The sequence below is a fragment of the Heptranchias perlo genome, chromosome 4, assembly GCF_035084215.1.
Source record: "Heptranchias perlo isolate sHepPer1 chromosome 4, sHepPer1.hap1, whole genome shotgun sequence".
Classification (NCBI taxonomy): Eukaryota; Metazoa; Chordata; class Chondrichthyes; order Hexanchiformes; family Hexanchidae; genus Heptranchias; species Heptranchias perlo.
In genome coordinates this window covers 79,276,375-79,304,202 of record NC_090328.1, presented here as the reverse complement: position 1 = coordinate 79,304,202, position 27,828 = coordinate 79,276,375, and the positions used below count along the sequence as shown (strand labels likewise).

Below are 27,828 nucleotides of genomic sequence, written 5' to 3'. Positions count from 1 at the left end.
TTTTACAGATACCAGCTTTTTATTTCCCAGATTTATATTAAAAAATGTAATTCAAATTCTCAAACTGCCATGGTGGGATTTGAACTCATGTTCTCTGGATTAATAGTTCAGGCCTCTGGTTACTACTTTGGTAATATAACCACTACACTACCCGTATCAAACTGGCAAGTTGCCTCTGGAGGCGGGACAGGTTCCAGCAGCTCACCGGTAATATCGAAATGAGGCCTCAGGCCCGATTTCAGGTGAGCCTCAGGCTTCCGGCTTTTAGCATATGTTGGGAGCGCACCGACTATTCTGCACCCGGAAACGGGCCTAGATTAATTTTTAGCCCGCTGATTTTAATAATATATATAGATTTGTAGGGTGGCATGGGTTTTATCCCTATGATTCTACACATGGAGGCCTGGATTTTAACAGCCAGTGGGTTTCCAGAAGAAAACAACACTGGTGAGTTAATTTCCCATCTGCCCATGGCAGAATAAAATGCAGCCTTATTTAAATCCCACTGTCGACTTACCGCCCTTTCTGGGCAGTAGGTCGGCAGGAAGCGATGAGAAATCACATGGCAAAGGAGGCCGCCAGCCCACATTAAGTAGGTGCGGGATTGGTTTTAAGTGTCGGGAGGAGTTCCACGGCATGGAAAGCCTAAGCTTTCCTTGTGGGGCCCAGAGGAACACTCCTGCTCCTCCTGGCCCCACAAGAAAAGTTTTTTTTTTAAAAACTGAACCTGTTTGGGCTTCTTCTGACCCCAGCTCCTCTTTCATCATCATCATCAACAACAACTTACATAGCGCCTTTAACGTAGGCGTTTCTCAGGAGCGTTATCAGACAAAATTTGACACTGAGCCATGTAAGGAGACATTAGTACAGGTGACCAAAAGTTTGATCAAAGAGGTAGGTATTAAGGAGCTTCTTAAAGGAGGAGAGAGAGTTCGAGGGATGTAGAGGATTAGAGAGGGAATTCCAGAGCTGAGGGCCTAGGCAGCTGAATGCACGGCCGCCAATGGTAGAGCGATGAAAATCGGGGATTCACAAAAGGCCAGGATTGGAGGAGCGCAGAGATCTCAGAAGGATGTAGGGCTGAAGAAGGTTTCAGAGATAGGGAGGGGCTAGGCCATGGAGGGATTTGAACACAAGGATAAGAATTCTAAAATTGAGGTGTTGCTGGACCAGGAGCCAATGTAGGTCAGTGAGCACAAAACTGGACTTCACTGTCTTCACCTGGTGGAAAAGCCACAATGGCGTCTCACGCAAGTCATTCAGTTAAAATTGCAGTCAAGTCCAGATGATGTCATCAGGGCCTGCCATCCATATGTAAAGAAGGACCTCAATAGCTTTGGACGAGTGTCCTTGCCGCCTGTTCGGTAGAGCAGGTTAAAATTCCAAACGGTCGGCTCTGGGGCGGGTAAGTAGCCTGGGCGATTTTAATTGCCCAAGCGCTTGGTTTCTGCTGGGCAGGAAGGGTTAAAATCGCCCCCTAAGTTTTCAATCTGTAAAGGAAAACTGGTGGGAGAGTCACCAAGGCTACCGGCGGGAAGCTGACTTGATCAGGTCAGCCAACCGTTTCACACCCCGACTGATCTTATCCCCCATTTACTTCAATGAAGAGTAAAATCGGGCGGGGTGTCAAAAAGGCGGCCGACCCGAATCCACCACTTTCCCTCCCCGGTGGGCCAGGTTAAAATGAGCCCCTCTGATTCCAGCTCTTCAAGCAATGTGAAACTTTTTTATTTCACCACTGATTTGGATATTTACAAAATTGCCCATTAGGGTCATTTTCGGATAGGATAAAATTTCAGAGCTAGAGCTCAGCCCAGTTCCTGCTGGACAACTTCTATTTGATCATTCAGTTGAATAAATGCACTGTGTGGAATTATCTGAGGCATTTCTAATGTACTGTCAAAGGATAGAGCACCATCTAGTGGATATTTGTGATATTAATTTCTAAACTAAACATCTCTCGCATTGTCAAAGTGAGCGACAATAATTACACCTTGTATTTAGAAGCTACCTCCTTCCTCAGGTGAACGATGTGGAAATCTCCACATCGTTCACCTGAGGAAGGAGGTAGCCTCCGAAAGCTTGTGAATTTAAAATAAAATTGCTGGACTATAACTTGGTGTTGTAAAATTGTTTACAATTGTCAACCCCAGTCCATCACCGGCATCTCCACACCTTGTATTTATGTAATGCCCTGACTCTATTGGAAGAACATTCAAGTGAGAGCGCTTTATGGGGGAGGGGATGCTGAGCAGGAAACTAAAGATTGGTGATGAACTGAAAGTGAGTAAAGAGGATTTTAAGAGGCTTTTTAAGAAAATGAGAGACGTAGCAAAGAACAATGATTTTTACTGAGAGTTCCAAGGACCAGGGGTGTAATGACAAAGCTTAGCCTCCGACGGTGAAGCAGAGGGAGACTGAAATCACCAAGGATGAGGAGTCACTCGATGCAGAGGCTGAGGGAGGAAAGAAGGGTGGATATCTTAGGGAGAAACTCAAGGTGGGGCAGCAGGCAACGAGAATCTTAAAGGAGAAACGAGAGGGGTGGAACAGGGTGAGGACTTGAAGGAGGAGAAGGTGCCAGAACAGCATGTGGAGAGGCCAAAGTGTGACTTGGTGATAAGGGCCTTACCACCAACGTGGCAGTTTGGGCTGGTGGTGGAAAGTATAGCCAGGTGGGAAGGCTTCAGTAAGGGGCGAGGTGTCATCACCCATGAACCAGGTTTCAGTCAAAGCCAGAATGTCCATACAATCGTCCACAATAAAGTCATGAATGGCAAGAACCTTGTTCACAAGTGAGTGGATATTCTGGAAGGCAATGTGGAGAGGGGCAGTGATTATTGATTTGTCGGCAGAGTCCATGGGACGGTGGTGAATGGGACGGGAAGGAGGTTGGCCCCCGATTAGCCCCCAACATTTGCATTAGGTGGTTAAAGAGAGAGCATAGACATGAGATGGGAGTAAAGGAGAAAAGTGCATTGATGTACATTTGAATGGCAGAAAGAAATGTATTGATTATAAGACCAGTGAATGAGGACACTGAGGAAACTGTAATTTGCTGTGAACATAAATAAAGAGTTGGGAGAAAGCCCTGTTACAATTTGGGCTAACTCATGGAAGTGTGTGGTTTTACAGATCCTCACCTGACAATCACACATACACTTTCTAGCAGTGACTGGGAGCAGGAAACCTGACTGATTCTTCCCCTCCCTAGCCAGGGCTAAGGCAATTTAGCACTCGACTACTATCCTGCAGAGATCTACTAACTCTACACAGAATCTTGCTTTTTTTAAATGCTTTTTCTGCTCTGTCGGTTTTTTTTTCTCCACTCCTCTCCGGACGGCATTGACTCCTTACTGGTATATGATTCCATGGTGCCTTCCAGTATCTCGCCCCGTGGCCATTATTCATGGTGAATAATGAATGGTGGCAGGCTATTCATCAGGTTAGGTCTTCACAGCTGAGGCCAATTTTCTTTACTTGACATTAACACATTTCATATCCAGCAAGGAGCCTCTAGATAGTGATTAGGAGAGGGATCGCTGAGACTTTCTTTCCTTCCCTAACCCAAGAACACGAAGGTCAAATGTAGTGCCCCTTTGGCATTCTAACCCCTAACCCAGCTAAGATCAACTAATTAATTATAGATAGGGGACCGAACCTGAGGAGCCTGGTTTGTGTGGCTCTGCTGCTCACTGGACCAAATTGCTGAGTTATGATTGAGTCCTTAAATTTTTAATAGATGCACTTTTAAATTTCCCGCAGAAGTTAGCAGCAGATTTAACTGGTGACACTCAAACTGCTGCCTTTGTGAAAGTGATATTGGCTCCCTTGATCATCTCAGTTAGAATTGCGACAGAGAACAATTTATAAACATGGCCTCTGAAGGAGTGATAGGACACAGGTTCACATTTGCAATCACCCACACAAGTTCCCAATTTCATCCTCCCAATTTTTTTACTAATTGAGGAGGTAATTTTGACTTTGTGTGATAATGTAGAACGAGTGATGGTGAATCGGCAGCCTGTTTTGCATCGCTCCTGATTTACACCATTGCTCAAAGTCAAAATTACTCCTAAGAGTCTATTTCCAAACAAAGGCCTGTGCTGACATCATTTCATTCACATAGTCCCCTCCATTTCTCCCCAGTGCCGGATTAGTTTTCTGTGATTGCATCCTGAATTTCTTTTCCAGGTGAGGCAGAGTTCATTAACCTTATATCTATCAATGTTCGTGAATCTGGGTATAATCCACAACATAGAAACATGGAAAATAGGAGCAGGAGCAGGAGTAGGCCATTCGGCCCTTCGAGCCTGCTCCGCCATTCAATATGATCATGGCTGATCCTCTATCTCAATACCATACTCCTGCTCTTTCCCCATACCCCTTGATGCCTTCTGTGTCTAGAAATCTATCCATCGCCTTCTTAAATATATTCAGTAACTTGGCCTCCACGGCCTTCTGTGGTAGAGAATTCCACAGGTTCACCACCCTGAGTGAAGAAACTTCTCCTCATCTCAGTCCTAAATGCCCTACCCCATATCCTGAGACTGTGACCCTTCGTTCTGGACACCCCCAGCCAGGGGAAACATCCCCCCTGCATCCAGTCTGTCTAGCCCTGTCAGTATTTTATATGTTTCAATGAGATCCCCTCTCATTCTTCTAAACTCTGAGAATACAGGCCGAGTCGACCCAATCTTTCCAAATACAACAGTCCTGCCATCCCAGGAATCAGTCTGGTGAACCTTCGCTGCACTCCCTCTATGGCAAGTATATTCTTTCTTAGGTAAGGAGACCAAAACTGCACACAATACTCTAGGTGTGGTCTCACCAAGACCCTGTATAACTGCAGTAAGACATCCCTGCTCTACTCAAATCCTCTTGCAATGAAGGCCAACATACCATTTGCCTTCCTAACTGCTTGCTGCATCTGCATATTTGCTTTCAGTGACTGGTGTACAAGGACACCCAGGTCCCTTTGTACATCAACATTTCCCAATCTATCACCATTTAAATAATACTCTGCCTTTCTGTTTTTCCTTCCGAAGTGGATAACTTCACACTTATCCATATTATACTGCATCTGCCATGTATTTGCCCACTCACTCAACTTGTCTAAATGGCCTTGAAGCCTCTTTGCATCCTCCTCACAACTCACAATCCCACCTAGTTTTGTGTCGTCAGCAAAGTTGGAAATATTACATTTGGTTCCCTCATCCAAATCATTGATATATATTGTGACTAACTGGGGCCCAAGCACCGATCCCTGCGGTACCCCACTAGTCACCGCCTGCCACCCCGAAAAAGACCCATTTATTCCTACTCTCTGTTTCCTGTCTGTTAACCAATTTTCAATCCAAGCCAGTGTATTACCACCAATCCCATGTGCTTTAATTTTGCACACTAACCTCTTAACCTTCTAAAAATCCAAATACACCACATCCACTGGTTCTCCCTTATCTATTCTACCAGTTACATCTACAAGAATCTCCAGTATGTTTGTCAAACACTATTTCCCTTTCATAATTCCATGTTGATTTTGTCTAATCCTGTTGATATTTTCTAAGTGTCCTGTTATCACATCCTTTATAATAGACTCTAACATTTTCCCTACTACTGATGTTAGGCTAACCGGTTTGTAGTTCCCTGTTTTCTTCCTCCTTTTTTAAATAGTGGGGTTACATTTGCCACCCTCCAATCTGCAGGAACTGTTCCATAATCTATAGAATTTTGGAAGATGACAACCAATGCATCCACTATTTTCATGGCTACCTCTTTTAGTACTCTGGGATGCAGATCATCAGGTCCTGGGGATTTATCGGTTTTCAGTCCCATTAATTTCTCCAGCACTTTTTTCACATACTTTCCTTTAATTCCTCCTTCTCACTAGACCCTTGGTTGCCTAGCATTTCTGGGAAGTTATTTGTGTCCTCTTCTGTGAAGACAGAACCAAAGTATTTGTTTAATTGCTCTGCCATTTCCTTGTTCCCCATTATAAATTCTCCCATTTCTGACTGTAAGGGACCTATATTTGTCTTCACTAATCTTTTTCTTTTTACATACTCGTAGAAGCTTTTACAGTCTGCTTTTATATTCCTGGCAAGTTTACTCTCATACTCTATTTTTCCCCTCTTAATCAATCTCTTGGTCCTTTTTTGCTGAATTCTAAACTGCTCCCAATCCTCAGGCTTGCTATTTTTTCTAGCAAGTTTATATGACTCTTCTTTGGATCTAATGCTACCCTTAATTTCTTTTGTTAACCATGGTTGGGCCATTTTTCCTTTTGTGTTTTTGCGCCAGAAAGGAATGCATATCTGTTGCAATTCATGCATTCATTCCTTAAATGTTAGCCATTACCTATCCACCATCATGCCTTTTAATGAAGCTCCTCAATCTATCATAGCTAACTCACTCCTCATACCTTCATAGTTCCTTTGTTTAGATTTAGGACCCTAGTTTCGGATTGGACTACTTCACTTTCCATCTTAATGAAGAATTCCATCATGTTAGGGTCACTCTTCCCTAAAGGACCCCGCACAACAAGATTATTAATTAACTCCTTCTCATTGCACAATACCCAATCTAGGATAGCCTGTTCCCTATTTGGCTCCTCAATGTACTGGTCTAAAAAACCATCTCGTGCACACTCCAGGAATTCATCCTCTACAGTATTATTGCTAATTTGGTTTGGCCAGTCTATATGTAAATTAAAGTCACCCATGATTACTGTAGTACCCTTGTTACATGCATCTCTAATTTCCTGTTTGATCCGATCCCCTACATTACCACTACTGTTTGGAGGCCTATCAACAACTCCCCTTGGTGCTTCTTAATTCCACCCAGACTGATTCTACATCTTGATTTTCTGAGCCAATATCCTTTCTCACTATTGCTCTATTGGTGTGCACTATCGGTGTACTCATGGTCCATCAATGGATGAACACAAGAGCTGCTGCAGTTGTACCTCAACATCTGTTAAAAATCCAAAAGTTCTGCACATAATATCAAAAGCAACGAAGCTTCATACACTTCTTCTTCCTCATGTTGAATTCTCCCACCCAGCTATCTCTCAAACTTCAAATTCTATCTCTTGTACGCAGAAGGTTAAACGCAGAGTTAAATATCACTTACTAAACTCTGGTTGCTGCAGCATGCATTAGCTTCGGCAATACATGCCTGTTAATAACCAGGTACAAATTTTCTAGTTGTTTTTTGTGTTCCTTCTTGCCAGCAAATACCAGCATCAAATTTTTGAGACAACTGCCCTTGCAAAGCTGTTATCTGGTGTTATGTTACTGTTGCATTTTGGGGCTTTCAACCTAGAAGGATTTGGGTCTGATTGATATTGAAGTGTTGTACATAATTTAAAACCTTTCTGGACTCATTTTAAAGCAAGCTTCCAACTAGAGTTGAAAGGGAAGAGTTCTTGCAGTCAGGTGAAATGAGCCAAACATTGTAACTATTATCCCTAATGATCTGGAAAAATAGTGGAGAGGCCATGATTTTGTTTCAGTAGGCATTCCCACATAAAATGTTAGGAGGAACTGAATTCATGAGGTGGTTTGTTTGGGTCTCCATCCAACAGGACTGTAGTGGTTGTGGCTGACCCCAGGATAGGGAAGAAGTCAAAAGTATGTCTTTCAACTTCCTTCACTCGGAAGCAATAAAAAAGAGTGAAATACCTGTTCATGGTCAGTTCCAGCAAAAGTTATCCTGTGAGACAAGGAGGAGATGTGTCTCCTTTTAAGAAGAAAACCAGCCTAGCTAGCTGGTGAGGTTTCAGAGAAAAAGTCTATCTATGCAAAGTGAAAGCTTTCAGTCTGCTAAAAATGTCAATGTAGCATGATTTATTATTTTATTTATTACAAGAATGGATAAAAGATCAAAAAGTATTGTTGTGGGAATTACTTCATATGTATATCTATTTATTCACATAACAATTGCAAAATAAACTAGTTTGAGGACTCACATCCAGCCTTGTCCCATTAAAATGTGAATCAGTCATCTTGCAGGAGATTGGAGAAGCTGTTGTGAGGGCAAGTGCGTAGGTCATGGTATACATTTCATATAACAAGGGGGTCCTATCAGATAACTAGATATTGGGCAGTATGGGTAAATTCCTGAATGTAAGAGGGGCGAGATCCACTTACAGGAGTAACCAGTGTCACTAAAATGTAGCTTGCAGGAACAGTCATGAGGAGCTGAATGTCATGCTTGTGGGTGGACTTGACTGCATCCAGCCTGGGATTTGCAAACTATTGTACTCTTATTGATCATTAACCACTCTTCACATTTTCCCATGGGCATTGACTGCTCTAATAAAAACAGTGAAGTCTTTTCCCAGTTACACAGTAACAAAAGGACCTCCTCCACAAGCGTGAACAAACTGAGATCGCCTTTCAAAGTTACAGAACATAATTGGGCATTGTGCTCACATACAAACAGGCTTTTAGTCAGCATCAGTAGTAGACGGTATAGAAATCCTAAATATTGGAATCTTGTGTATTTTTTTTAAATGAAGTAAAAATCATCACTATTCCAACCTCCTTATTTTATTTACAAAATGGCAATTCTAAGTGCAGTGACAGGAATATTTATGTATTCATAATGTATTCATCCCAGAGAACATCGTGCTGGTCTCAAAAAAAAATGGTTGCAAACAATCTTGAAGAAAATAAACCTTCATGAAAGATGACACCAAAAGTTTCTTTAGCAAAATAAACATTTAAAAAACTGTATTTTAACGCTTATTCATAACTACTTTAAGGACAATGAGGCACAGCTCTTGGCCTAGAGCTGGAAGCTTAAATTGCAAGAGATTAGGTTTGTGATTAGATGTTGCCTAGAGAGAGAGACATGCCAAAAGCAATAAGCCAGCCCATGAAAAGGATAGGGCTTGTGGTTATTTTTTCAAAGAAATCAGTGAAATTGAGTTAAGTAAATGAAATCTGCTTTGACTGTTACTTTGTATGTTCACTTCCTGTCTGTAAAATAAAGCAGCTTGATGATTCGTAACTGGCCTCATTTCAGCAAGTGTTTCTCAGTCTGCCTTTGAAAAGTTTGGAGAAGCACATGCGAAGCCATGAGCAAGAGACATGGGGCCGGGAACTGAGTGAGTGGGTGGATTATCACGTGGGAAACCCGGAAGTCGTGAGTGCACTGGATTCTGCGATTGCAACTTAATTGAAGGCAATTCATTTCAATTCAGGGTTTTCCACGCAACAGCCAGCCAGATTGACAAGCTGGCTGACTGTCGGGAGGGAAAGCAGCCGAGAATTGGAGAGGAGGAGGCGGGGGGGGGGGGCGGGGGGGGGGGCTCAACCATGGCGGGGAAGTCTCGATGGTGTGAGGGGGGTCTTGCCCATTGGTGGGGGGGTCTAAACCATGGCGAGGAAGTCTTGACGGTGTGAGGGGGGTCTTGCCCATTGGTGGTGGCGGGGGGGGGGGGGGGGGGGGCGACTCTCGACCATTGGAGAGGGTCTCGGCGTGGATGTTGGTTTAATATCCTAACCAGCAATTTCTGAGATGGGTTGGTTAGGGGTGAATGAGAGTTTGTGATCCTGTGCCAGAATTTCTGCTCAGTGGTGGGGAGGAGAAGGTTTGTTGTCCTAACCTAGAATTTCTGCTATGTGTTTGGGTCGCATGCTGTGGGGATGTGTTTGGCCTTACGGTCATTTTTTGGGGGTTGTTCTCTAATATGTTCTCATTGGCTTGGTTCTCAATCTACGCTCACTGGGTGGGTTTTGATTTTTATTTTTTTGCTCGGTTGAGTGGGGGGCATGATTATTATTCTACCAGAGGAAGTAGAAAGTGATGCAATGGTGGTACTGTGAGGGAGATATTTCTTTTCATTGCTTGCAGTTCTTGCTGGTTGATCTCCCATGGCATTGCACATGGGGAGTTAAAACCAATACAACTTTTCACATCAACCAAGGGAGATATTTGAACTAAAACAGGGAGGGGAGGGATAAGGGAAAGGGTGAGAACAGTGAAGGCAGACTGAGTGAGGGGGAGAGGGTTGGTAGGGAAGGGAGAGGCAGCGAGGGAGAGAAGAGAAAGGGTGAGGGCAGGGGAGAAATGAAGGGAGAGGAGGATGGTAAGGGAGAGGAGAGTGGGAAAAATGAAAGAAGAAGGTAGGATTAGAGAGGAGATGGGGAGAGGGAGAGATGAAGGTGAGGCGGAAAAGGAGAGCAGCGATTTCATGATCAGTGCAATATAAGTAACCTTCATTTTTTGAACTTCCTAACAGCACCAGCGCTAGCATAAGCATTAAAAGATGAAAACCATAACTGATGTTCCTGGCAGTTATATTCCGCTGCATATGGGAAATGTGGTGGATTCAATAAAAGGGCCTGTCAACCACGGCTAAGGAAAGACTCAGCTGAGGAAAAAGAAGGACCTTTAGGAACTCTGGTGTGGATAATAGATTTATTAGGGCAGATAAGGAGATAATTAGAGAAAGGGATGAAGTGGGGTGGGAAGAAATACAATCCAAATAGTTGTGGAAGTCCAAGCTTGTAATAAATATCAATGGAATGCCTATTGCCAAAGATGGAAAGAGAGAAAGCCAGAAAAAGGGAAGAGATGGACCACACAAAGGCAAATTATTAGGGATGGGCAATAAATGCTGGCCTTGCCAGTGACGCCCACATCCCATGAACGAATAAAAAAAATAATGAATGAGATTGGAGTTCTATCATTTTTATTAGCAAAACAGCCAAGTTCTTATAAAATGTTGTTATTCTTTCAAGTAACTTAGAGCTGCAGAATAGTCCAATATTTCAGATCTTGTCATCATTCTTAAATATATAAGCTTGTGCACACACTCAACATTGATTCAGGATGTTAACAATTGATTATTTTCAGTTTATTCAATTTAATTGACTGATGGCTGGAAGAGTGAATAGAGACCCAAAACAAACAATTCTCAGCCAAACAATTGCCTGAGAGCTGAGAGACCTGCTGCAATCCCTGAGCTTTTCTTGAGATGTGTCAATCATTGTTTTAAAGAGCCAAATCAACTTCTGCATGAATCTCACCTCTGTTTCACTGGTGAGTTTGAGAAGCCATGGGAAACCCGTGCAGAAAAGATAAAATTCGTTTCAAGTTCAGAATGCACAAGGTAAATTGCCCCATTAATGATCCAACTGCCGGCATTAATAGGGGACCTGACTTCTGGGTTTCGGTTACTCATGCACATCCAAACATGCCTGGGTTAAACCTGGAAGTGGGCGCATTGGAGCCGGGTTATGGTCCCGCTGATGAAATCAACTATTTTTACTACCCAGCGCCCACATTCTTGGGGGTTAAAATTACCTCCATGATATCCAGCTCAGATCATCAGAGAGCCCTATTGTTACACCCATGTTGCTCAATCATATAGTTGGGCAATACGGATATACCCCTAAAAGTAAGATGCTCAGACTGCATGAGGGAGTGACTAGCATTGCTGCACCCGAGGTGCACTCTAAACTTGTAATATCCCCCCTCAATCCACACCACCATAAACAGATTAATTGATCATTGATCTCACTTGCTATTTGTAGAATTTGTGTGAATTGCCTGCTGTGATTGTCCACATAGCAGAAGTGACTATACTTCAAAGAATCCATTTGAAGTGCTTTAAGACTATCTGAGAATTGATAAGACAATTTATTTCCATATTATAGAAAGATTATATTATAGATGATTACTACACATTGAGCAACTAATTAAATATTTAGAGGGGGTCGGGTTCTTGTCCCAGCCAGTATAACGATTTATTGTGCACCGCTTTCAAAAGAAGATTAGAAACGATACATGCAGCACAAATCCTTTTATCCTAAGCGACGGTGAATTCTGTGTGTTGTGTGCACTGGCTGTAACTTGAATAGGACTATTGGGCGGGACGGTTCATTTAAAGTGACGGCTCCTCCAAAAATAGCCATTATGTCGATCGGCTTGGCAATGACCTCGGGAGCTCCCCAAATCGTGCAGATCAACCGAAAACCCCAGGACCAACTTTACCCACCTCCTACCATCGACACCAAGGCTGCTGAAGACTGCTTCGTTGTCGATTGTTGTGGAAGCGAAATACCTTTCCCCGCTTTGTATGGGGAGAGGAAAGCGATCCTAATTTTCGTCAGGGTAGGAGAGGCAGGGGAAAGCTGATCGGAGTGAACCTTTCTCTAGCCTGGTTCAGGGACTGTGTGTGGACAAGACACAGCTCAGCCATTGCAGAAAAACCAAATTAATTTCTTAAATGATAGAGATGATTTTAAACCGTATTTGGAAAATTAGGAAGGGAAAGAGAAAATAAATACAGTGGCGTTTATCATTTCGTTTTACCGATTTCCCCACAAGTTAAAATCTCACTTCTGAGGAAGGATCTTGCATCTGAAACGTTAACCTGCTTTTTTTCTTGAGGCTGAGTGATCTGATGTATATTTTCTGCTTTGGTTTGATTTTCAGCATTTTTAGTTTCTTTTTGTGAGTTTAAGTTAACAAATACGAACATCAAAATTTGTTGAAAGTAAAATGATTTAAGAAGGAGACATTGCAGCATTAATTACAGATTTATCTTGATAAGATATGTTAATTTATTAAACTATTCAGTTTTATTAAAAAGGCCTGACATGAAATGTTATTCTTTTTCAGCATTTTCTCTGTTACGCCTGCAAAGAGTATGTGGAGGATTTGGCAAAAATTCCACAGAAATATCTGATGGTGAGCACAAAAGACATTTAGGAATTTTCTTCCCTCTCTAAGGTTATAAACATAACTTAATTACAAATGTACAGTTCTTGAAATCAAGCATATTATTGTTTTAGCATATATAAATGCTAAATCAAGGGATTTAGGATCAAGGGATATGGGGATCGGGCAGTAAAGTGGAGTTGAGGCCAAAGATCAGCCATGATCTTATTGAATGGCGAAGCATGCTCAAAGGGGAGTATGGCCTACTCCTGCTCCTATTTCTTATGTTCTTATCAAAAGGTTAGTATACAATTTGCTACAGTTGCAGTGAGTCATCCAGCAATAGGCAGGAGAGCTCCAATGTCTCTAAGGATAGGAGAACAATATTTAATTTTGATAAACAGTTTTCAATGATTAATCATTAATTTACAATTACATTGGGGTTACTGTTGGTGGGAGTACAATTTCCTAATGCCTCATTTCCCCTTCCCTAGAGAAAAAGTACTTCCCCATATAAACAGTAAGGAGGAGGATAGAATATTTCATCCATAAAACTTGGAGGAACTATATTTGGACATTAGCACATGGCTCAGGATGATTTATTATTACATTGCTATCCTCTCCATTTGGGATATGGGCAAGTGAGGAAGATTTGTGTGTTGACCATTGAGTGACAGATTTTCAGGCTAAAAATGTTTGATTGGTGCTGAGTAGGGAAGTAAAATGTAATGTTTCATAATCATTGAACATATAGATTTTGTGGGTGAGAGCCAAACTACATTAATAAAATCAGATGTCAACTGAACTTTTTCAGGCTAATGAAAGATGATTTGAATTTTATCCCGTTTGGGTTAATCAGTCTCTTTAAAAAGTACAGCTCCAGGCTCATTAACACAGCCAGTAAGTTGCTAAATCGTATAACCAGGGATGTCTTTGCATCAATCCCCGGTCTGTTAACTTATCTCAGCCGGGGCAGCAGTTGTGTTGTTGTAGTTGTTCTCAGTATCCTTAGGTTTGGGAAGGGAAAATCAGCAAGGGTTCCTGCTCCTGATTGCTTTTTGCAGCTCCCACTGAAAGTGAGCGTGTGTGAACATTAGACAAATATATACTTAGGCTCAGTTGTGATGCCACCTGCTACTGAATAGCCTGCTGACCTAAACTGACAAGGTTCACACGTGAATAAAGGCCACTTGGATGAGGTGAAGTGAGCATAAACAGTACCCATGGAACCATACTCTAGCAAGAAGTCTTCACTAGAGGAGGGGGGAAAATTGAGACTATATCCCAGCATGTGTCACGATCATTGGGGAAGAGAGGGAGCTTAAAAAATCAGAAAGGGAGAAATCTAGCCTATCTAAGCTTAGGGATACCAATTAGTTTTAACAACATTTTATTGATTTGCTTCATGTAAATACAGTCTCTGGTGTTCCTGCTATGCTAAAACTCAATGATTTTACATTTTTGTAATCATTACTGCCAATTCTAATGGCCTTTGTATTAGTATTTAGTCTTGTTAGTTTTCACGCTGTATACCATCTGATGTATTTGCCCTCAGTTACAAGAAATTGTAGTTTCAAGATGTAACCAGCACAATTATTTACCCAATTATTTACTTTGTCTTTTGAAGGATGTTGGTGTCAGGCTAATAGTTATTGGACAATCCACCCATCACCATATTAAGGTATGTATAACTACTGTTGTTAATCAATTCATAATCGTTAAAATGAAGTGTTTGTGAAGGACATTACTTTGTGCTTCTGTACATTCTGCATAACCAGCTAGCATCTTTGCAGTTGGTGTATCACAGAAGTAGTACTTGAAATGTTTAGTTGTTAAATGCTTGATGGTCAAGAATAGCATATCATAGATGCATTTAAGGGAAAGCTAGACATGTACATGAGGGAGAAAGGAATAGAAGGATATGGTGATAGGGTGGGAGGAGGCTCGTCTGGAGCATAAACATTGGCATAGACCTGTTAGGCCAAATGGCCTGTTTCTGTGCTGTAAATTCTGTGTAATTGGGGAAGGCTGCTTAATGTTTTCTTTTTGGGTGCAATGGGAGGGAAATTCAGGTCTAATCTGTTATACTCATACTCATTTAAAAAATACATGATGCCAGATTAACTCTCAAATGGGATTTTTTACTTATTGCATGTTAATCCTACCAGTATAAATGGAGCAGTACCAATAAATCCACATGTGCATCTGAGTGTTTAATTCAGAATATGGCACCAAGTCTCTGCTTAAATAAGATTAATTGCACATTTTTAAAAATGTGCATTCTAGTTCAGCTGCAAGAAACAGCTAGTGTCAAGATCACAATGCAGTCAGTTTCTGATCAGGCTCTTAACCTGAAGAAACAGATTATTTGTTAGTATTAAAATTTTCATTTTACTCCTAGGGTTTCTGCACATTAACTGGATATACTCATGAAATTTATGTTGACCCAAGCAGACAAATTTATAAAAAATTAAAAATGAAACAAGGGGAAACATTCCACCAAGCAGGTAGTATATTGGTTTAATGTTCTGTTGTGTGTTTCTTGCACTTTTATGAGAGGGTACGTACCCACTTTTTTCAATATTATTTACTTTCTTCCCTGAGCTTGGGGCATACATCACCTGTGGCTGAGAATGCAAGGAGGGGACTGGTTCCTAGACCTTATTAATGATGTGTTTAAATAGCCACATGGAAGTATACTAAATCAGGTGGACGATGGCGCTCCCCTTGATTTTTTTTTCCTCTTTCCCTGTAGACGCAGTGAGGAATGGGAACCGTGGCTGATTTTTGCCCTCTCTATCCCAAGAACAATGAGTCCAGTTGTAACACCCCCGAGGCTCCTTGATCAGATCAACTAATTCAGCTGGAGATTGAACTTTGAACTTTCCACATGTGTATGGCTCAATTCCACAAAGAACACTTACCCACTGAGCTATTGGGGGAAGTGGCTAAAGCTTTTTTAAAATGTGAAGGGAACTGATAAGCTGGATGTAGGAATATTTTCACTGAATGAGGAACAAAATTGGGGAATGATTATAAGATAAGAAAACTGTAAACTAAACATAACCGAGGAAGTAAATTATTCATAGTTACCATTGAGAGTAAATTTATTACTGCATTTTTCTAATTTTCCTGTCCTACCAATAATTAGCAGATTGCTATAATTTAATGCTCTGGCAATATGGACAGCATTTTATAGTCATGATTGCTGGCACGGAGAAGGTGGAATTACTGCAAAGTGATAAATTGGAGCTGAGCTCCAACAAGTAAAATATATTTGTTGTTCCTCCTGAATGCTGTTTAAACATAAAGGGGGCGATTTTAACCTTACCCGCCAGGCAGAACCTGGCCAGGTGGTCAATTAAAATCACCCAGATTACCCAGACATCACAAGGAATATTTAGGCCTTTTCTGCTCTGCACCCCTCCCCCTTTCCCTTCACGAGACCCTCTCGGGACCGCCCTTCCGAACACGTACCCAAGTTCCGGCGGGCAGCAATGAACAGTGCAATTTTCCAAAGGCCAGATGCAGCTTCCTGCTCTGGAATGAGTAGGAAATGGGATGTTAATGATACCTGGAAGTTAAAATAGCCTGGGCCTGATTTCTGCAGCAGCGTGCGAGTTTTCAAGTCACCTCGCTTACCTACCTACCCACCCAAAACCCAGCTGGAGTTAAAATCAGGGTCATAATTGCCATTGTACCCACTGTACCCACTGAAGACAGAACTCCAGCTCTGCTTTTTGTATTTAAAAAATGTGTAGCAATAATGCTGATCTCTAGCTTTCCTTATGTCTTTTGGATTTTAGAAAAACAAAGTCAGTTGATGGATTGGTATTTGCTGTGCACAGTCTCTGAGTATCCTATTTTGCCCCCTTTTGATGGAACTCCCTACTGTAAACATTAGACCCAAGAGAAAAAAAATTCTCATGTAGCAGGGAGTAGAATGATATGTGCTTAATATCAAATCAAGAGGTAAATGAAAATTATTTGTGTAGGTTCTGAACAATGTGTTTCAGATAGATTAAATGCCTACATTTTTGTTTACTTATTTATTTGTTCACTTTTTTTTCTTAACCCACCTCTTTTGAAGACAGCAACTTGAGTTGCAGTTCCATGGATGCTGCCCTTCAGTTCTTCACCCAAGAAACCATTCTTTACTCGTGAGCCTTGACAGTGAGCATCTACAGGCTATTTGACACTGAGGCTCAGAGTTCTGCCTGACCCTATCTTCACTTGATAGGCACACTTTTGTACTTGTAGCAGGGGTTGCTAGATTAGCAGTTAGAAGTGGGAATCCCAGTTGATCTTTTTTCTTTTATCTAACATGGGGACACTGAGGTGAAATACAGTGCTCTCATTGATGCTTTAGTTGAGATGGGCTAACTCAGGACAGATCAGTGAAAGAACCAAGGTTCTTCCTGGTTTGAATGGCTAGGAATCACTCCGAGGTACATTTATCCAGTAGGCCAATTAGGAAGGAAATAATTATTTTTTTAATTAATGGTTTATAAATAGCCTTGATGAGATTTTAAAACAATAGAAATTTTAAAAGAATCTTTAATAAAAATGTAGATAACCTTAATGATAGTGTCATGACATGTAATTCTATATAATGTGTATTGTTTATGGCCAGCTTGTTTATAAACTACCATATTGGTAACATTCCCTATTGGCTCCCAAAGACAGTAAGTGGATCTGCTATGCTCATCCTCTGTTCAAAGTGACACTTGGGTTTCTTTTATCAGGTAGGAGTCTGCACGTCAAATCAAGCATGCTGATTGGAATTCTTAAGAGTATGTGGTGTGCAATGAAGAGCCCAGCATTTGACTTTCAAGGTGACCCAGATCAGCAAGGTGGAGCTTTGATTGTAGGGCCTGGTGAGCTCAGTTTGATTTCTGAAGAAGGTCTAGTTGTTGGATTTTTAAAACAGCTTTTTCAGATGTCACAGTTGTTAAAGAGTATTGTTCAGGGAAAAACATCTTTATTGGTTAACAAAAAAAACCTTCAAAATACACTTACATCTGTTGCATTGAATGACTTAGTTATTGAACAATTTGGCATCATTACAAAAGAGACTTTTTACTGTGTTAGATTCTGTACTTTAATTTCCAACTCATGGATGATTTTAGGAACACTGCAACTTTAAAATAGCATTCAATATTTTGCCAAAAAAGTTCTGTTGTAAATTCCTCCCTTTCATCCCGAACAAATGTTTTCTCAAGGTATTAATTCATGCTTAGCTATGCTTCCACGGGTACTAAAAGCCATAAGGTACCTCACCCAAATAGCCATTCTTAATGTGTGAGCCTAGACAATGAGCAGCCTTTTTGACTGAGAACCATCACAGAGAAAACTGTCCCTGTCCTTGCCCTGTATTCTCACACATGTACATTCCAACAGGAAATCACTGGACAACAATCGGGAATAGAAAATCTGGCTGATTTTTCTTCCTCTCCATAGCCCAGGGATACTGGGGCCAGTTGCTCCTCAAGCTGAGATCAGCTAACTTAGCACAGACCAGAAATTGAACTTAGGACTTTCCAGATCTTTATGGTTTAGTTCTCCATCATGTTCAAGTTGACATACAAGATTTGAAGATTTACAGAAATGTATTTCATTTGATAGGAAGTCTTACTAAATATATTTATTCTTATTTCTACAGGAGATGAACTTCACTTTGGACATCTTGATTCAAATAGGTTGGATCATGCACCGATCAATTTATTGCTACAGTTGGCTGGAGTTCAAACAGTGGACTTCATCAATGAGGCACAGACCATTGACATTTGAAGTAATATTTATAGACAATGAAAACAACACCGGATTCTGTCCAACACATACATGTATATCTACTAAACTACTTTTGGTTTCTGTATTTTTAACTAGCAGAAAAGAAGCATTGTCAACAAGACTATTACAGTGCAAATGATCATCTGTTTTAAAAATACACATCAAATAGTTTAACTTATTAACTTTATTTGGGTAGATTTTACATATCCTTGCTTTTGGCATGAAGCACAAATCCAGAATTCAGGTTTGGACATCAGCGGGCCTGCAGGATTGCCTATTCCTAGACTAAAAGTCCTGGGAGGCCTGCTGATCTCCAAGCCTGAATTGCTGATATTCACTCCTGGGCCACAGATTTGTAAAAGCTATTCTATTGAATCCATTTGGTTTATTACAGAAGCTTTTCTAACAGTGTGTGCAATGTAGGGAGGAAGACCTTGATGTTACATATTTTTTTCCAACGTGGGGTGGAGACCTTGGTGTTAGAGTATTAGGAAGTGTACAGCTGTGGTAGATCAAAACTGCAGCAACAGTAAACCATTTGGAAAGACAAATAATAGGGAGTAAGCCCTGATACAGTAATTGGTATTTGACTAAGGACACTAAATCTAAGTTAGTTTGGTGAGTGTGTACCCTTCTATTTTTTTCCCCTTCCTGACCTTTTGTGGGTTACAGTGTAACAGGAATTGCTCACAGACTTTAACTTATGTTCCTCTTGTGTTGGTACAGGGAAGCATGCCTCATGACAATAGTCCATTGCTCCTGTGGGTCACGATCCTGTGATCTTGGTTTCTTTTTAATGCTTGCAAATTCATGGAAGTGAAAAAGTTTCAAAATGGTTACACTTCTAAAATTTATTGTGACTATCGGGAGCAATAAATAAAGTCCTAAAATTACAGAACTTCTGATAAGAACATAAGAACATAAGAAATAGGAGCAGGAGTAGGCCAATCGGCCCCTCGAGCCTGCTCCGCCATTCAATAAGATCATGGCTGATCTGATCCTAACCTCAAATCTAAATTCATGTCCAATTTCCTGCCTGCTCCCCGTAACCCCTAATTCCCTTTACTTCTAGGAAACTGTCTATTTCTGTTTTAAATTTATTTAATGATGTAGCTTCCACAGCTTCCTGGGGCAGCAAATTCCACAGACCTACTACCCTCTGAGTGAAGAAGTTTCTCCTCATCTCAGTTTTGAAAGAGCAGCCCCTTATTCTAAGATTATGCCCCCTAGTTCTAGTTTCACCCATCCTTGGGAACATCCTTACCGCATCCACCCGATCAAGCCCCTTCACAATCTTATATGTTTCAATAAGATCGCCTCTCATTCTTCTGAACTCTTCTGAACTTGGGTCTTGGCAACTTCCCATACCTACACATACAGCTGAAACAGACAACTGGAATTGGGGTGCATACCCACATCCCTTCACTCTGTGGCAGAAACTTTTTGCACTGCACTTTTTGCTTGGCACTATAAAGGTAATTTTCTAACTTTAGCTTGTTTGGGAGCCTCCTCCACCAGCGCTGTTGCATGCTATTTTCTGACTGTGCGTAATGGAGTTTCCAGTTTGTGGCCTCAGTAAGTAAGGCAGGGAAAAGTCAGAAAATTATTCCACATTTCCCATATCCAAAATTTCAGATGGGTAAGATCATGGTTCCAGTTCTGATATTTTCTTTGCTGATGGAACTTTCATTGAAAACTTTAGTAACTAACATCATGAGACTTTGAAGTTCCCTTTTTGCCACTTACTTCTATTTCAAACAATCAGAATTTCCTCCCTCCCAAGCCAGACTTTTCTCATCCAGTTAAAATGACAGGTAGGCACATTCATCACCCACCCTATTTTTTTTTTGGTGCCTGAATTCACATTTTAAAAGGCCAACATTACTTCTTAGAAAACCATAAAAGGTTGTGCTGGTGGCAAGCCTCTACTTTAAGAGTAGTTGTCCAGGCGGACCATCTTTTTAATGGAGGAAATGTTGCAGCGTAACGTTTTGTACAGTATTTTTGGTCATTTTTTTTGAACACCTATAAGAGGGGAGGGGGGGGGGGGAAAGAAGCAGACCGACTTGCATCTATCTGCCCTCTCCCTTCTGCTGGCCTCCCGTTACTGCCCCGTGCGCACGTCACTCAAAATGCGCACCAGACTGGGGGGTGAGCCCGCGTCCTCCTGCAGAAAACACGGGGGAGGGTCGGCTTCCCTCTCGGGCTGCAGATGGGGATCCGCCATTTACAAACCTCAGCGCTTGCAGCGCCGTCCCCGTCCCCGGCTAATGTGAAGCGGGTGGGTGCCGGGCTCAGGCCGTCATGAAAAGGAAAAACGAGAAGCGCAGAGGGTGTGTATCGAAGCGGCGCTCGGTGAGGAAGAAGCCGGAGGAGGAGGAGCAGCAGCCGGCGGCGGCGGCAGCGGCACTGGCAGCGGGTACCGATGTTTACATCAGGGTGCAAGGTGAGGAGAGCAAATGCGATGGCACGAAGTGGAGCAGCATCGTTGTCACGGACATCACTTATTGTTATGGGCGCCTATAAAATACCGGGCTGTTAGGGTCAGATTGTTGCAAATGTACACAGTTCTCTGGAAAAGGCAACTGGTTCAACCATTTTTATTTCTTTAAATTGCTATTTTCCCCCTAATTATTATTTAAATCTCGAGAAATGGACCCTCGCTGTAGATGGGGGAGAATATTATTTGCAAAGCAAAAATCAGAGGTCAAAAATATATATCTGTTTAAAAATATGCACTCCCTGCTGTATTTCACTGGACAATCAATCGTTCACAGTTGCCAACCATAGCACATTACTAAAACAGAGCATGAAAACAGTGAGATGAATTCATTACAAGGCAGTTGAAAATTGTGTGTGGGTATAGTAGTCATTTGTTTTATTTATGTTGCTAAGGAAGCGATTATCTTTTTCAAAAAAAATCCTAACTAACGATTCTAACGCCGGAAGAGTTAGTCCTGTAAATGTTTGGCTTATTAAGCGCAGTGCATTTTAAAATTGGGGTGAAAAGGGGATTGTCATCAATTCTCACCGTTTTGGTGAAGGAAAGAGCTGTGCGCCATTCTTATCACTGTGCATTTTCAGAACACACATGTATCATGATGTGTGTGAAAAACATGTGTATGTAAACATTGCCCCAAAGTTTTCCACTGTACTATCCAAGGATAACAATTTTATTGTGACTAATAGTTCAAATGTGAGAGAAGAAAGAACTGTTGCATGATATTTTTAAAGTTTGAGAGCAAAGGTTATTTTCAATGCCTTTGATGATAATTTGATCAAAACAGTTGACTGAGCTGGTAAATAATCTCACCACTGTGCTGTTCCATAATGGTCAGGACAGCAGATAGAAGTCAGAGGTTCAGTTGATGTCGCAAAGTTAGAATTTTTTATTAGTCACCAAAACCCCTGAGATTGGATTATACCTGAACACCTGTACTAAACATCTAATATATATTTACATTATATGGTTTCATTTTTAAAAAATCTAACCAATTTATAGAAGTAGCCCTATTTAATGTAACTGATGCAAAATAATTTCATAAATTAACTTATTTTGGACAGTCGTTTATAGCTGAGTTTTTTAAAGCAGTTTTGCATGTTGCGGTTTTTTGTCCTAATACCTAACACTCCACTTATAGCGTGGAAAGATTTTACCACCAAGACAATGATAACAACAGCCAGCTTGACTGGCCAAAGCCCTTCCATCCCTTATATCATATACAATGGTTGTATGTGCACTCGCTGGTGCAGTGCCTGACTGTATCTGTAAAGAATTGGGGAGGAAAATTAAGTTTTAAAAATTCTGCATGTGCAAGGGACTACATTCATTTGCTCCATAATTATATATTCGAACTTATTTCACCAAATGTTGTTACAGAGATGGAAAATTCAAGCTGCATCTGACGCTCCAAAACTTGTGGAAAAACAGGTTTCGGAAAAGTCAGTTCCTAGAAAATAGTTCAATTTAGAGTAGCAACCAGGATCGATTAGGATGTGTTCGTTTGGGTCCTACTTGCTGGTGAGGCCGGCATTTATTGCCCATCCCTAATTGCTCTTGAGAATGATGTGGAGATGCCGGTGATTGACTGGGGTGGACAAATGTAAGGACTTGCACAACACCAGGTTATAGTCCAACAGTTTTATTTTAAATCACAAGCTTTCGGAGCTTTCCTCCTTCGTCAGGATCGATTAGGATGTGTTCATTTGGGTCCTACTTGCTACAATAAATGGGGCATAGGAGAGAAATTCATTGTACTTCATGTAACATAATTTGTTAACTTGATGAGAGGAAGTGAATCAATTTGAATAAAACAGTGTCAGATTAAGGGTACTATGTATGTTTATAATATGGTAAATCTGTTGCAAATTTGGGGGAAGGACTGAGTGGGGTGTCCCAGTGTTATGACCACTATTTCTAAGTTACATAAATAATTTGGATTCTGAAACTCAATGCACACTAGTTAAATTTTCATATGATCCCAAACTAGGAGGAATATTTTCTTAATGCTGAGAGACTGGGATCGGTGGAGGAGCAAAGGGATTTGGGTGTCCATGTACACAAATCAGTAAAAGCTAGCACACAGGTACAAAAAGTAATCAAAAAGGAAGTTAGCCTTTATTTCAAGGAGGTTGGACTACTAAGGAGAATTAGTTATTCTTCAGTTATATAGAGACTTGGTCAGACGCCGTCTGGAGTACTGCAACAGTTTTGGGCATCGCACCTTATGAAGGATATACTGGTCCTGGAGGGGGTGCAGCACAGATTCACCAGAATGATACCGGGGCTAAAAGGGTTATGAGGACAGGTTGCATAGACTTGCCTTGTAATGCCTCAAGTATAGAAGATTTAAGGGGTGATATAATTGAGGTGTTTAAGATGATTAAAGGATTTGATAGGGTAGATAGAAAGACATTATTTCCTCTGGTGGGGGTGTCCAGAACAAGGGGGCATAACCTTTAAAATTAGAGCTAGGCCATTCAGGGGTGATGTCGGAGACTTCTTCGCGCAAAGGGTAGTGGAAATCTGGAATTCTCTCCCCCAAAAAGCTGTTGATGCTAGGTCAAATGAAAATTTCAAAACTGAGATTGATAGAATTTTGTTAGGTAAGGGTATCGAGGGAAATGGTACCAAGGTGGATAAATGGAATTAAGATGTAGATCATCCATGATCTAATTGAATGGCGGAACAGGCATTAGGGGCTGAATGGCCTACTCCTGTTCCTATGATTCTAAGAGGGGCATTAGAATCAAGAGGCAGCCTAGAAATTATAGAATGAGCTAAACAAAATATGATAGTGGGCCAAACAATGGCAGATGAAGTTTAATCAGACAAGTGTAAAGTGCTTTACATAGGAAGGAAAAATAAACGACACAACATACTCCATGAATGGTGTTGAACTAGCTGCAGATAAAGTTGAAAAAGACCTGGGAGTCTTAGTAGACTCAACGCTCTGCATGTCCAGCCAATGCAGAACAGCAATGGTGGAGTCATTGCTGGGTCGGAGTCATGACCCCCTGCCCCACAATCACTTTGAGATTGACCAATTTTGTATGTTAGGACTCGGACAAAACTGACTGCAAATAATTTACTCACAACTTTTTAAGTTTCCGTTTGTGATTTTTAAAAAATTATTTGTTCATGGGATGTGGGCGTCGCTGACGAGGCCGGCATTTATTGCCCATCCCTAATTGCTCTTGAGAAGGTGGTGGTGAGCTGCCTTCTTGAACCGCTGCAGTCCATGTGGTGAAGGTTCTCCCACAGTGCTGTTAGGAAGGGAATTCAGGGATTTTGACCCAGTGACGATGAAGGAACGGCAATATATTTCCAAGTCGGGATGGTGTGTGACTTGGAGGGGAACATGCAGGTGGTGTTGTTCCCATGTGCCTGCTGCTCTTGTCCTTCTAAGTGGTAGAGGTCGCGGGTTTGGGAGGTGCTGTCGAAGAAGCCTTGGCGAATTGCTGCAGCGCATCCTGTGGATGGCACTGCAGCCACTGTGCGCCGGTGGTGAAGGGAGTGAATGTTTAGGGTGGTGGATGGGGTGCCAATTAAGCGGGCTGCTTTGTCCTGGATGGTGTTGAGCTTCTTGAGTGTTGTTGGAGCTGCACTCATCCAAGCAAGTGGAGAGTATTCCATCACACTCCTGACTTGTGCCTTGTAGATGGTGGAAAGGCTTTGGGGAGTCAGGAGGTGAGTCACTCGCCGCAGAATACCCAGCCTCTGACCTGCTCTTGTAGCCACAGTATTTATATGGCTGGTCCAGTTAAGTTTCTGGTCAATGGTGACTCCCAGGATGTTGATGGTGGGGGATTCGGCGATGGTAATGCCGTTGAATGTCAAGGGGAGTTGGTTAGACTCTCTCTTGTTGGAGATGGTCATTGCCTGGCACTTGTCTGGTGCGAATGTTACTTGCCACTTATGAGCCCAAGCCTGGATGTTGTCCAGGTCTTGCTGCATGCGGGTTCGGACTGCTTCATTATTTGAGGGGTTGCGAATGGAACTGAACACTGTACAATCATCAGCGAACATCCCCATTTCTGACCTTATGATGGAGGGAAGGTCATTGATGAAGCAGCTGAAGATGGTTGGACCTAGGACACTGCCCTGAGGAACTCCTGCAGCAATACCCTGTCTTGCCATTTTGAGACTGATAACGATAACCTGGCATTAGAGGATGATGTCGTGGAGATGTTGGGTGAGCACCCATGAAGCATTAACTCTGTTGCTGTCCTGGATGATTTAAATGAGACCCGGAAACCACACGCTGAGCTCTCCAAGGAGGGGGGTGGGGAGGAGGGATCCCTCCCTTTCCTTCCACTCCACATGTGCTCCCAGTTGAAATCAACTCCGTGGATTATTCCCTTTTAAACTATTCTTAATCATCCCACAGTCCATTCAATTGATTTTCTTTTAGTGTAGTCAGCAGGCTCATTGGATTTGTAAATAGGACAAATGCATACAAGACGCTAGATGCCACCAAAATTTTCAAACCGCAAAAGAAAAAAACATAATTCTTCAAAATATGGAATCATGTGAGTCCTTACTCTAACTAGGTATATCATTCTTCGATACTGGGCTGAAACCTCTAAACTCCTATTCTAAAACTGAAAGAGTGCATTTTCATGCTGGTGCAAGGTAAAAGTGTAAGTTTTAATAAGCTCACCACAAATCACTGCAAATTCCAGGTTTATTAGAAAGTAAACTGGTAATGAATGAAAACGGGTATAGGCGGTTCTTTGTCACTGAGGATTTCTTGTGATTTTTTTTTCCCCCCTTGTCACATATAATTAATTGGAGGGAGAGAGGCAGCTGCATTTGGAATTGATTCCTCCGTTTATTTTAATATAAAGTTATATCTTGGAGCAATGAGAATATACTAAACTTACATTTTTTTAAAAAAAGTAATTCATCCAGTTCCTGTAAAGGAAAATTCTTAAATGGTTTATACTAAAGCCGCTGTCTGCATTACTATTTTAGTTATGCGGTATTTTTAAATAATGTGATGTACTCTTATTTCTCACGAGGATTTTTAAAAAAAATCGATGCTAATAATTAGGTCATTGATCCCCTATTCCACCAGTTTCTTAGAATAACCACCATACTCAGTAACCAGTTGTGGCTATATTGTATGACTTGTGTTTTGGCGTGAGGTGTGTGGGGCCTTGCACTTATGCTTTGTTTAGCCCATCACCTTGCAAAGTGATGATCTAAATAAGGTGGTGGAGTACTTTTTTATATTTTAAATGATTTATAGTTTGATAGTGTGACATATACATACATTAGCAATTTTATTTGCAGTAATACATGTGAATATATACGGTTACTTTAAAACACAGAACACTCTTTTCGTATGAAACTCCCAGTGCTTATTCATTTTGCTCATTTTATCTACAAAAAAAGCTGCAGAGATTACAAAGTGGATGTTTTTCATCCACAGAGAGCAGGCATTGATTGCTGTGAGGAGATCATTTTAGAAGTCTTTTGCTACCAGATCATAATGCTGCACTGTTTGCTGCTGGCAGAAATTACATGGAAATCTAGAAATTTTCTGGGACTTAAGAGTTGATTCCTTTTTTCTTCAGTCAGGATGTTGCATAGCCATTATTGCATATTTTCTATCTTTAGACAAAAATAAAGCAACAAATGCTGGAATTCTAAAATAAATCAGGAAATGGTGGAAATACACAGTGGGTCAGTCAGCACTTGAAGGAGAAAGATTAATGTTTCAGGTGTGACCCTTCCTCAGAACTGGCCAGTTCTAATGAAGGGTTCACATTAGCCCTGATTTTGCAGGGTAGTCAGAAAGTCAGGTGCTCGATCATGTGCAACCGATTCGCAGGACACAAAATTTTCAAACAAGCAATTTGAGGCCAAAAAGTAATGCTGCACTAACAGGATATGTGGCTTCATTTGAATATTTAAATTCTGTTGTTAAAGATCCCATGCTTAATTTCACATCTTTGGGTGAGGCTCAATCCACAAGTGAGCCTTAACCAAAAACACTGTGTGCTAAGGAATCCTGGAGCCTGGCCTGCTCAAGTAAGCCTCTTAAGGATGATTTTATTTTAAAAAAAAAACAATTTTGCATTTTTATTTCCTTCTTGCTGCAGTTTGCTCCATGCATTAGTTGTTTTGCTGGTTAGTCCTCCACTTCTGAATTTTTGGGGGTTTTCCTTGCTAATACTTAGCTTTCATTATTCTTGGTTGCTGCTGGCTTTGAAATTGCACCAACATGAGAGGTGGGGATGGGTATTCTTTGAGGGTTCCTAACAACATGCTGCATATTTGAAATGAGGAAGAGAAGTTTGTGAGGGGCCAACAAATGCAGGTGCAACGATACCTGAGGTGTTTTGGCCACTCCAACAGATTTTGTTGATATCACTCATTGTTATAAAACAACATATCTTCTGACTCATTGTGAGCAATGACATGAGAACTGTGTTGGTATTTTTAAAATCTTATATCCTGCTGTTGCATAACTCAACATTGGTGCAAGTGCTGTTTTTTTAAGAATAGTTTAAACCCCTAAAAAAATGGTGCTTGTAAGTGCTTTGGAAACTAAATTAATTACCAGCTTCACTGGAACCATCTGTTATATTTTGGGTTTTTCCCCAACAATTTTGTCCTGGGGTGTTTGTGGCAAAAAGGTGGATTTTATAAGCAGTCTTCTATGATCCAAAACCTATCTGGACTGTGAGCTAGTAATCACAGGATTAATATCGATCACCTCAGGATCAAGTGGGATATCCATCATATGGCCTTGATTCTTTGAAAATACCATGCCATTAGACCAATGTTTACAGGCCAAATCTAATTGTCATACTTATTTACAGGCTAAGTAACAAATAGAAGCAGTAGGTACT

At 41.2% G+C, this 27,828-nt stretch overlaps 2 protein-coding genes across 7 annotated transcripts in view; both read left to right on the top strand.

Moving 5' to 3' along the window:
* Positions 1-18,643, top strand: part of prxl2c (peroxiredoxin like 2C) — a 32,367-nt gene extending 13,724 nt beyond the window's left edge. Inside the window, exons 1-6 of one of the 2 annotated variants that reach the window (XM_067982217.1) lie at positions 11,930-12,126; positions 12,637-12,705; positions 14,303-14,356; positions 15,077-15,182; positions 17,421-17,552; positions 18,338-18,643. In XM_067982217.1, the coding sequence (XP_067838318.1) occupies positions 11,947-12,126; positions 12,637-12,705; positions 14,303-14,356; positions 15,077-15,182; positions 17,421-17,552; positions 18,338-18,465 (669 nt within the window). In that variant the 5' untranslated portion in view covers positions 11,930-11,946 and the 3' untranslated portion in view covers positions 18,466-18,643. Of the gene's footprint in view, positions 1-11,929; positions 12,127-12,636; positions 12,706-14,302; positions 14,357-15,076; positions 15,183-17,420; positions 17,553-18,337 lie in introns of those variants that run through there. The other variant, XM_067982218.1, reaches the window with a different exon arrangement.
* Positions 18,644-20,601: 1,958 nt separating this feature from the next.
* LOC137321052 (dual specificity protein phosphatase CDC14C-like) overlaps positions 20,602-27,828 on the top strand; it is a 103,388-nt gene continuing 96,161 nt past the window's right edge. For 2 of the 5 annotated variants that reach the window (XM_067983206.1, XM_067983205.1), the window contains exon 1: positions 20,603-20,911. In XM_067983206.1, the coding sequence (XP_067839307.1) occupies positions 20,770-20,911 (142 nt within the window). In that variant the 5' untranslated portion in view covers positions 20,603-20,769. Of the gene's footprint in view, positions 20,912-27,828 lie in introns of all 5 variants that reach the window. The other 3 variants (XM_067983209.1, XM_067983210.1, XM_067983208.1) reach the window with 3 other exon arrangements.